This window comes from Podarcis liolepis, assembly GCF_965112155.1.
Source record: "Podarcis liolepis genome assembly, chromosome: 10".
Classification (NCBI taxonomy): Eukaryota; Metazoa; Chordata; class Lepidosauria; order Squamata; family Lacertidae; genus Podarcis; species Podarcis liolepis.
The window spans coordinates 34,547,501-34,559,637 of NC_139562.1; the positions used below are offsets into that span (position 1 = coordinate 34,547,501).

General features: G+C 38.3%; 1 protein-coding gene across 6 annotated transcripts in view; it reads left to right on the plus strand.

The window, feature by feature from the left end:
* The window catches only part of ANKS1B (ankyrin repeat and sterile alpha motif domain containing 1B), a 324,701-nt gene that overhangs the window by 24,582 nt on the left and 287,982 nt on the right, over positions 1–12,137 (plus strand). For 5 of the 6 annotated variants that reach the window (XM_083462878.1, XM_083462889.1, XM_083462890.1 and 2 more), the window contains one exon: positions 10,873–11,169. In XM_083462878.1, coding sequence (XP_083319004.1) covers positions 10,873–11,169 — 297 coding nt within the window. Of the gene's footprint in view, positions 1–5,148; positions 5,291–10,872; positions 11,170–12,137 lie in introns of those variants that run through there. The other variant, XM_083462892.1, reaches the window with a different exon arrangement.

Below are 12,137 nucleotides of genomic sequence, written 5' to 3' on the forward strand. Positions count from 1 at the left end.
CCAATCTGGCACTCCTGCCAGTGTGTTCGCACAGCATCAACCTTCTCATCACCTTACCCTCCCTCTCTCCATCCCAATAAGCAGCAGCAACTCACCTGTTGGAAGGACAGGTAAACACTGCTGCCCCACCATATCATCTATTACTGGTACTATTACTGTACTACTAAGCAGTAGTAGGGTCTGCTACTATTGAATTCTTTACAGACAAGCAGTGTAGTCCCATGGTTTTTTAAAAAGAACTTTGTATTTCAGAATCACTGTGTGTTGTAGGTTTTCAACCTAGGTGATGTGATGTTGTATACCCATAATCTTTTTAAACCAAGAAATTAAAAACAAATAATACACCAGTGATTTCATACCATTTTTAAAGGCCTCTGAGCTCTGTTGTATATTGCAGACTTCACAGCCTAGCACTACACAACACTATACTGAATATCAAGGCTGCATGTCTTAAAATGAAATAAGATGCCCCCCCAAATCTTTATAATATTGTATATTTTTAGAAGATATTTCTTACCATAGCATGTGATACTCAAAACTATTGCCATTGTCTATACTGTATGTACATGGATTCCTGATCAATATAATGAATCTACATGAATCTAATGGAAACATGTACTATATATTGTATCCAGTGAAATCCCACAATGTCTGAAAACAAAATTCATACACCAGGAATTCTTATTAGCCTCTTCTTGTTCCATTACTTCCTCCTTAAAGAGGAATGCACAACAGATTTTCCAGAACAGCAGGAGTTGTGCTTTAAGGGAGAAGTTGCCAGACATGCTAGGATAGGAGAAATTAGGGTTCATTCACACACACACACACACACACACACACACACACCCATAAGGAAGAGGATAGTGTATTACACAGAAAACAGAAAGTGTCTGATGTAAGGTATTAAATTAATTATAATAATTATTTTAACACACTGATTTATAACTATGATAGTTTTTTCTTTTACATTTGCATACTGTTACAGACAGTAAGTGTTTTGTTAAATCAACAAATATGGAAATGTTTTCAGTTTTGCTCAGGAGGGATATATATGAAAGTAAAGAAGGAGACTTAACTTCCCTCTCACATCAGGATCTATTCAGTAATAGCTGGTCAAAATGTAAAATAGATGAAAATGTGCTGAGTGCAGAGAGAAATAAAAATGGGCTGTATCCAGAGGTTTCTTCAATGATGGAAGGCACCTTAATCCAGCAAAGGCATCCACCAGTGGTTCAGGGAGGGAGGTATCTTTTTCAGGTTCTCTTGTCCCTTTGGCTGAGAGGTAGCACAAATGGTTTCAAAGAAGCAGGCAGAACTGTTAAAAATTGCCTCACTATTCTGTCCTTAACTGAATCAAAGAGCTGTTTATCAGTGAAGGGCACCACTGAATACATCCCAATATGGTGAAATGAATACTCTTTTAAAAAAGGATTTTGCATACGGTTATGGCTTGTCCGGGACGCGGGTGGCGCTGTGGGTTAAACCACAGAGCCTAGGACTTGCCGATCAGAAGGTCGGCGGTTCGAATCCCCGCGACGGGATGAGCTCCCGTTTCTTGGTCCCTGCTCCTGCCAACCTAGCAGTTCGAAAGCACGTCAAATTGCAAGTAGATAAATAGGTACTGCTCCGGCGGGAAGGTAAACAGTGTTTCTGTGTGCTGCTCTGGTTCACCAGAAGCGGCTTAGTCATGCTGGTCACATGACCCGGAAGCTTTACGCCCTCGGCCAATAAAGCGAGATGAGCGCCGCAACCCCAGAGTCGGTCACGACTGGACCTAATGGTCAGGGGTCCCTTTACCTTTACCTATGGCTTGTCCAGGTTTGTAGTTGATGAAAAGAACTTTACAAATAAAAAAGTGTGGAATGACATTATTTTAAAACAATGAAATGGGTTATTTTAAATGCAAAAAATTAAAAAATCTAGTTTTACCATATATTTCCTGAAATATTTATATTGGCTATATATTATCTTGGTGAACATGACTAAGAAACAGACTGAGAAATACTGACAGACAGTATTTTTAATTGAGTTCCCTCTTTAATTAAATGCTTAAAAATCACACATGGTTCTCTCTTACTCTTCTTGATTTAGAAGCATTTTCAGAACTTGAGAGCAAACTGATGATTTTAGACAAGCAAAACTGGGATTTGTTCATGTCTTTTGAAATCAGCTGTATGGAATTTGGATTTTAATAACATAAAAATCACAGTAAAATAGTTACATTAGCAGATAATTTTTATTTAGCTGAGACTGTTTGGAGTCTCTTAGCACATTGTTTTCAATGCTTCCTTTAGATGCTTTCTCCTATTGCTACATATTAAAAAATAAATAAAAGTGCAGTAATAAGATCATGATTTTCTGAGCCAGGAAAACCTAGGCAGTAATTTCCTTTCCTTGGATTAAAAATAAGGAGAAATTTTGTGTTAATTGCTCCTGTAACTGCTCATCTCTGAACAGTCGATTACTTTTGTCTTCTCATTCTTGTTGCACCCTCTAGTGGTCATTAGTCTCCTTCATAGTGAACCTAATGAGAAAGCTACAAGATTTTGGAGGCGTTTGACTCTTAAATCTGGAGTTTCAGAGTAATTAAAGCAGCTCCTATTCACAACAATTGAAGAAATGAACCTATGCTGCCAATTCTCATAGTAGACCAGTATAAAGTAAGCAGCACATAAGCAGCACACAAAACACTACCAAACCATCCTACGTTCTAAATCTTATATTAATAATCCAAAAATTGAGAGAGCTATGTACAAGATCTACTACAGAAGCCACAAACAGAAAACTCATCCAAATTGTGTCCAAAAGGAAGATACAGTCTTTAAATGTTCCTTTAGCCAGGCTCCTGTAGATATCAACGAGGATAATTTTGATCAAACAAAGTGTTGGTGATGTTACGCACAAGTGTTAGACAGGGTGCCGGCGTTTGTCATCTGTTTCGCCTGTGAAGAGGCTTGGGCTTCTTCAGTAAATTCTCTCTCACGATTTTGATATATTTATAAACATTGAAGCCCGAGACAGAAAACTCTTTCTGTTTGTGGCTTCTGTAGTAGATCTTGTACATAGCGCTCTCAATTTTTGGATTATTAATATAAGATTTAGAACATAGAATGATTTTTTAGTGTTTTGTGTGCCACTTATGTGCTGCTTACTTTATACTGGCCTATTCACAACAATGGCATGAGAACGATAAATCTGCTATCTTTGATTTTATGTAAATGACAATGGAGGCTGCTTCTCTTTCTGTTGAGCTTTTATCTGAGATCTGCAAAGGTGCTACAATACGTAAACTAGGAGAGAGTGCAGAGGATAAACTGTGTAGAGGGGATGGTGTTTAATGATGGCTAGGAGTGTGAAACTAGGAAATAAATGTAGAAATATGTTGAGGAGGAACAATCAGGGCAGTAACTGGGGAGGGGGGAACCTTAGGCACGCTGTCGGAGTTATGATAAAAATAGTTAAGGGAAGAAATAGAGAAAATACAGAGATGAAATACAGAGATGGCAGGTATTAGGAAGATTGTAACAGAAACAGAAACATAATAGATAATTGTATTGGTACTACCTTCATCCAATTTTAATAGGAAGGAAATGCCTTAATCACATATGTATAAGCCATGTGGGATGAACCTTCTGTCTAGCATGTGTAATCATTGTGTGTGTCATTACAGTGTATTTTGTTTCATCTTTTATTTCTTTCATTTAATTTAAGAAGTTGAGTAATTCTCTTCCTTATGCGATGACATCTTAAATATGTCTATTCAGTGACAGAGGTGTCAATAGTTTTAATTTATTGTGAGTTGCCTTGGAGGCCTGCTGTCAGGCAGAAAGGCTGGAAACAAATATTGTGAGTAAATAATAAAATCAGGGGTTTTATTTTTTAAAATCTTGAAGTTATGTGACATCAGAATTAATGTAGCTAAAATATGTTTCATTAAAATCACCTGTCTGTTCTCATAGTTTATATATTGATCAAGTGATCATTAATCTTAAGCAGAAGACATTTTGCTTTGAAAAACTATCCAATATTACATTAAAAGCAGTGTCACACTTTATAATTTATTTAGGCTCTTTTTTATTAGATATAGTAAGATTTTAAAAAATCAGAACATGTATATTTATTGTTCATTTTGGTACATTATATTTAACAAACAATATAAAACTCATTCAGGTTTTCCTTAAAGGAATTAATTCTTCCATTGGGGCTTATATGGTTCACCTTTGCTCATTATCTTTAATCAGTGCTTTTTTTCAGCTGGAGCGCTCCGGGGCATAGTTCTGGCACCTCTCAGGTGGGCCCCATTGTGGGCTGGCACTCCCCCGGCCTGCTTCTTGCCTTTACATACTTCTGAGAAGCCCAAAATGAACATTTCAAGTCAAAACAGATGCTGGCCAGTGTGTGCAAGTCTACACTTTTTTTTTAGATCTATGTCTTCACCTAGCTCCTAGCCACTCCTAGATGCGATTTGTCAAGCTATGGGGCAGGGCCAATTCATATAACCTTTTATTCAATCCATTTCCCATCTAGCTGTGGCAGGATTTAAGCTTTCCAGCCGGTCCTCAACCATTGCACGTGCATCCGAGGGTATTTCTGAGCTGCCCTCGACATCCACTTGAATAAAGGAGTCGGGGTGCATTTATTTGGCCTCCACCAGAACCAGAGGCGACCCCAAACCAGCTAGGGAGAAAGGTTGCTGTAGTTCTTAGCACCTCTGTGGACAGCGAACACTGCTGTTGTCAAATTGGCATCCATTCAGGGCTGCCCTGAGTTGCCTGGTGACTTACTAGAACAACTTCATGGGGAGCTCCATCACCTGTTTTTCTTGAAAAAAAGCACTGTATTTAATATATTACAGAGTTAGTTTTTGCGGACATAACTCAGCACTTTAGGTAAAAAATCTTTATACAGATGAAAGTGAACTGAATGCACACCACAGCAAACCTTTCTGAAATGATAACATATGTCTAGAAGATATCATTTTAAACTAGCTGATAAGAAAATATAGAGGAGGTTTCAACAATTTCCCTGTTCTCCATCTTTTCTTATCCCTTGTGTGTCTTACTCTGTGCATCAGTTATTTCCTACCTTCCTTATTTCTCTCTCTCTCTCCCCCCTCCTTGCTCTCTACTTTCCCTTCCTCTTTTTTTTTCTTTTTCTGTTTCTTAGGGTCAACTCAGCAGTTGCAGTAGAACTGCAACCAGAGGTGTTTTACCAATGACACTGACACTAGATTGAAATTGACTAGACATTCACAGTTTTAGTCAGTTTCAATCTGCATCTTGAGTCCCAGGTAATGTCCTTCACAATTTTCTTGCAACATGCTATTCCATTTCTTCTGCACTAGTTTTTTCATGTACATTGAATTGGGTAGAATATATTACCTAATCTCAATGTGTGCTTTTTCAAGTACATCTTTTGTCCCTCTAAATTACACACATCTTAGAACTCCCTGTATCTACACAAGGCCGTGGTATACCTCACTGCCTATTTGAAGCATATGGTTATGCATGCATGGCTTATGGTATACTCATTATGCTTGTGGCTGAAACTATGTTCCACTATGTTTTGGTTAGGTAGATTACGTGTTTGTTTGGTAAAGACCTCTATGTTAAAAATATATTCATTTAAAATACAAATAACTTGAGAAATGTGGGGCCAAGTAAATTCCTGGTAATTTTGTTAGTGGTAATGCCTGTTTAGGTAAGTAAGTGAGTAAGTTACAACCAGGGTGAAATGGCAAAACTGAAAAATAAGATTTGCTAGCATACAGTTTACTGGCATGTTATTTGCCATAAATTTCCACTGACAAAGGAGAGCAAGGTAGGTTGGAATTTTTCTTCCTAGAGCTGCTCCAAAGAACTAAAAAAAATGGCCCAAATATAGAACATGGCATAGGATTAAGCCATTCTCTGCAGCCATTAAGCTATTCTGTTCCTAGGAAGTAGTGACTGATTGCTTTGGCTGTCTATAACTCTGTGTTCATTATTTCTCCCCCTGTTCAGTTTCACTATACTCTTCCTAGGTCACTGGCAGTATTGTCTTAGTGACAGACTTCATAGCAGGTAAAATTAATTCAACATATAAAGGGCATTGAATTTTCAATCCCACATACTTGCCTCTGCCAATTCATGCCCATGTTCTTTTCTCAACAAAACTGATCAGCAAACAACAAAACATTTTATTGTACTTTGTCAGTTCATTCATCCAAATCTGTTTTAAAAATCTGACAATTTCCTCCTATTGTGTACTAAAAGGAAAGGTGCTTCTGATTCCTCTTCGTTTGAAATTTTAGCCAAATTCACAATATGTACTTGATAAGATCAGCACTTACAATATTTTATTTGAAGCAAATATTATTTTATCAGAAAATAAACAACAATTTTAAATAAATACTGTGAACAGTAACACAGTACTTGGAGAAAAAACATGCAGCTGCCAAACTTTATCATGCATGGCTAGTTCTTACAGCAGCTTTGTCTTAAATAAAAGTTACCTGTAGGTTAAATGTGCACATGTATGTTGGTACTATTTTGAATAAAACAAGTGTTTGGAACTTGCTTTTTCAACTTCTGGAAGGGGTTGTTTGTAGTTTAACTTAGTAATTCAAACTACAATAGCACTGTATAGAACATATCTGTTCAAATGTATTATGTCTACAGTATACAGTGGTACCTCGGGTTAAGTACTTAATTTGTTCTGGAGGTCCATTCTTAACCTGCAACTGTTCTTAACCTGAGGCACCACTTTAGCTAATGGGGCCTCCTGCTGCTGCCACGCCGCCGGAGCACGATAAGCAAAGTTCTTAACCCAAGGTACAATTTCTGGTTTAGCGGAGTCTGTAACCTGAAGCGTATGTAACCTGAAGCATATGTAACCTGAGGTACCACTGTATTTCCAATTTCTGTGATATTTTACTATCAACCTCAAATAAATATCTAGTGTTCCTTATTTAGAAAAACATACTTGCAGAGCAATACTGCTCCCCCCCTCTCCCAAATCCACAGTTCTGGAATGAGTTAGGATGAGGCAGAGGTGTCTCTTTATCAGACCCTCCCAGCAGGGATGCTATGCTGCTGCACAGGCCCTTGCTGCAACCACCAAAAGCACAGTGGGGTGCATATGGGTGGTAATTCCTCTGGCACTAGCCTTTGGAAGACACAAAAATGAGATGCTAGGGGATGCTAGGTAGGGTCACTGGTGGACTGCATAGATCCAAAGATGGAGCAAAAAGTGAAAGATAGCCATCCACTAGGGATGTCATTTTGGGGGTGAAATTTTTTGCAAAATTCTTTAGTGAGATGACCTAAAAATATGATTTTGGGTGTAAGGAATTCAAATCTGTTATTATTTTTGTGACCGGACAACATTTAGCTTGGTAAATCTATGTTTGGTTGAAAAGTACATAAATTGCTCTTGGAAAATCAAAGAATTTTAATTTTACCACCTGAAATGTCAGGTAATGCAAAAATAAAAATAAAAAAGTCAGGTAATGCTATAAAAATAGAATTTTGGCTTAAAACATATCCTACTTAGCATACAGCATTACCTTGTAATCAAAAAAGAACATTAGAAAGTAATGTTAATAAGAAATTTAAGCAACATGTTTCATCAAGTCTTGCATTGATTCGTTCTTGGACATCAGCTGCCATCTTGCTTCTTGGCCTCTGATATAGCCCTCGTGTTTCTTCTGTGTATGCACCCTGCCTGCTGCCTCTGTGACTTGTTTCAAACACTTCTCTATAGACTGACCATAGCAGGGCCACTGTGGAACTTGCATGGGCTTATCAATAAACTTATTTACCAAGCAAAACAAAATTATGTTAAATTATCCAAAATACCCCCAAGTTATGTCTCAACTTATTAAGTCCCCTTATTTTTGGAATTTGAAAGTTGAAAATTCAACATCCCCTAATCAACCACCTTCTGCTTTGGCCATCAGGGCTTCAGATGCAGTGGTGGATCTGCCACACTGTTCTACCTTGCTGTCCAGGGCTTTGAACTGCTCCAGATACCCAATGAGGTTTACTTCTAAGTAGACATGAAGGATGTTGCATCAGTTCTCAGAAGTTTTCCATGATTATCTTATGGGCAATAGAAAAGAAACTGTGCATGAAATGAACGTCTCTAAATATGTTGGGATGCGGGTGGCACTGTGGTCTAAACCACTGAGCCTAGGGCTTGCTGATCAGAAGGTTGGTGGTTTGAATCCCTGTGACGGGGTGAACTCCCATTGTTCGGTCGCATTTCCTGCCAACATAGTAGTTCGAAAGCACGTCAAAGTGCAAGTAGATAAATAGGTACCGCTCCGGCGGGAAGATAAACGGCATTTGCATGCACTGCTCTGGTTCGCCAGAAGCGGCTTAGTCATGCTGGCCACATGACCCGGAAAAACTGTCTGCGGACAAACGTCGGCTCCCTCGGCCAGTAAAGCGAGATGAGTGCCGCAACCCCAGAGTCGTTCGCGACTGGACCTAATGGTCAGGGGTCCCTTTACCTTTACCTAGACATGAATAAATTTGTGTTGTCAAATGAGTATTTTATCACCATATGATATACTTAAAATATAAATGTGAATTGTAATAAATGTGAGTTATTACAAGTCTTTCAATCCTTTATATAAGCTACTGTGCCTAATTTTTAAACATATTTTTAAAATGATAACATTTCCTTATCTAATTGTGAAATATTTGTTTAGTGATATTTTTTTTTTGCACTTGTGTATGCAAATAAATGTGAAGTTCTATTCTTATTTCTACATTCTATTAGGGTAATTATGTATATGAATTGTGTGATGGTACAGTACAAAATAGTTCTTATTACATAGAGAATGTTTAAATATACGAAGCCAAAATTCCACTGTGCAAGAGATGGAACTTGTATATTTAAAAGTGTTTGGAGCTACTCTTTTGGGCACAGCCCATCCAAAGTAGCCTACCATTTGGAAAAAAAACAATAATACAATTTTCAAAAACTTAAATCTATCACTCAGCAATGCTCCACTTTTTTTTAATGGAGCCAGGAATAAACTAATTCAGCCAGCACGTTGAATCTGGAAGGAAAATGGGGGGAGGGATCTTCGGAGCTGTTGGAAAAGCCTCCAATTAAGAAATTTTATGCAATAGAAGGGAATTCCATAGCAGTGGATCCACTATATAGAAGGATCCAGGCAATGGGTTTCTAGACCATCTGAAGTTCTTAAAGAGTTTTTAAAAGCACCTCCTTGTCTTTAAAGGCAGCCCCCTGTAGATTGCATTATAGTAGTCCAATACAAATGTGACTCAAGCATTGATCACTATGGCAAGGTTAATCCTTTCTACATGGTGGCACAGTTGGCATACTAGCTGAAACTAGTAAAAGGCAGTCCTTGTCTCCAGTGCCACCTGGGCTTCCCCAGGCAGTGCTGAATCCAGGAGCATTCTCAGCCTGTGTACTTGGGAAGGGCTGCCCAAAACCAACACCATCTGTAAACCACCTTCCAGAGCTGGGGATCTCCCCATCCACAGCACCATATTACTTGATTCAACCTCAGTTTATTTGATTTCATCCATGCCAGTGCTGTTTCCAGTCAGCACTTTAGAATTTCCAGTTCTGAGGATGGAAAGAAAAGGTAGAGTTGTGTGTCCTCAGCATCCTGATGATACGCAGCCCAAATTTTCATTTGACTTCTCCCAGCAGTTTCATGTAATGTTAAAATGTTAAAAAATGGGGAGGGGGGCAAATTAGTCCCCTGTGGAACCCCACTAGCCATTGACCATGGGGCAGAGCAAAAATCCTTCAACACTACCTTCTGAGTGGGACCTTCCAAGAAGATCTAGAGTCACGTTTCAGACCCTTAAGCAGCCTGACCCCAGACTAGAATGGACCTAAGTATTTACTAGCCGTGTAGTAGGTAGCCGTGTTGGTCTGACGCAGTCGAAATATATATAAAAATATATCTGAAGGTATCTGAAGAAGTGTGCATGCACACAAAAGCTAATACCAATAACAAACTTATTTGGTCTCTATGGTCTACTGGACAATTTTAAATCCCCCCCCCTAAGTATTTACTGTTATCCAAAACCACCTGGAGTTGATAAAGCAGGTGTCAGCCTATCACATTGCTCAAAAGGACAAATTGGTTGTCCATGGCCAAAGGACCTAATTTGCTTTTATGTAAGAGAAGGGGTGTGATCAGTTTCCTCTTCATCTACCTGTCAAAGACTGGTGTCAAGGGGCTCGGTGATCCACCATAATGTCTTTTGGGGAATATATAGAAATTATTGCCTTTTGCTCATACACTGAAATCCTAGGATCTCAGCTAAAGTTTTTGTAGTTTTAGGTAAATGCCATCAAAAACAGTGTAACCCAGGTTTCCATCAATTAGTAGGTCCTTAAGTCATATATACAAATAATAAACTTTGTGTATAAAACTGAGTAGACCATTAGTTCCTATAGTTAAGACTAAAAGTATTTTGATTGTTCAAATATGTGCAAAATCCTATCCTCATTTTAGCATTAAAACTGTGTTATTTGGCTGTGTTTCTGTACATTTTCATTTGTTGGCAGCTTTGGGAACTATTTAAAGAAAATGAGTTGGGCAAGAAAATGTTTGTGTCTGAATTAGCTTCAGTAAGCAATGAACATAATCTGCAGAGCGGCATTCAGATGAGACCACATATTTGCCAAGGTTTATGTTCCTCCTGGAGGGAAGAGGCAGGCTTCCTGAACTGTAGTAGAGGGGGGGAAACCAAGCCACCAGAACTTTCTGACTCAGGCTATTGGCAAAATTGATTATGGAAATAGTATCTTGATCTATTTCAGTGTGCTCAACTCAGAGACTATGCCAAGCATCATACAGTCGTTGACAAGACTTTCCCCTTCCTCTTGTAACAGAACAATGAAAACGAAACAGCTTTACACTGTGCAGCCCAATATGGACACTCAGAAGTGGTAGCAGTTTTGCTTGAAGAACTTACAGATCCTACAATAAGAAACAGCAAGTTAGAGACTCCATTGGATTTGGCAGCCTTATATGGCCGTCTGCGAGTAGTGAAGATGATCATCAATGCATATCCAAACTTGATGAGCTGTAACACAAGAAAACACACGCCGTTGCACCTTGCTGCACGTAATGGTCACAAAGCGGTTGTACAGGTGCTGCTAGAAGCTGGAATGGATGTCAGCTGCCACGTTAGTATACAATTTCTAAAATTATTATTTAAACAAAATTTTGTTTTGTTCCATTTAGATAAAGAGATGACATTGTTTTTCATTATGTTTCATTGTTACAAATACAAAGTACAACCTACACTTTGCAACTGGAGTGGCTCTATACTTGACTGCCAGAAGCATATTATACCAGTGTTCAGTGTCTCCTTGGCATATTTCAAATAGGTGTTTCTGACATATATATCAGATGCTTCCTCCTTCTCTTCATATTTTCTATGGTTTCAAAGCTCATTTGAAAACAGTTTCTGTGCATCCAGCAATAGGTAAGAGCTAATAAACGTGTTCTGAGGGGGTATTTCCCAGCTTTATGAATTCCTTCAAAGTTTTGCTGTTACTGATCCTCAATAACTTTTGGAGGCAACATGAAGTTAATTTTTTTAGGGGGGATTTATTTAGTGGCCATGAATAAATTGAGTTGTTTTCATTCATGGATTCGAAACAGGGGAAATTTTTGCTTCAGTTGATCATGTTCAATACCACATCTTCTAATATCTGTGTAAAATTATTTGATGACAAGTAATAAATGACAAGTATATTTCTAAAGTGTTTCATTGTGGAATTTTGTTTACTTTTCTGGCAAATTAAAATAGGGGAAATGCTTCAATGATGTTGCTTTGCAAAAGAAACGGAATATTGAAAATTATCTGAATAATAGGTACATAGAATGCTGCCTTATACTGAGTCAGGACATTGGTTCATCTAGCTCAGTATTGTCTGTTCTGCCTGGCAGTGGCACTCTAGGGTTTAGGGTTTTCCCCCAACTCACCTGGAGACCAGGGACTGAACCTGCAACATCTTGCATGCAAGGCAAATGCTCTACAAATTATCTACTATTTCCGTCCACAAGCTATAGTTTGTTCATAGAAAGAACCATATCTCTCTCTATAAAGCTCAAGAACTACAACCAGGAATGAATTCCATATTTCTAC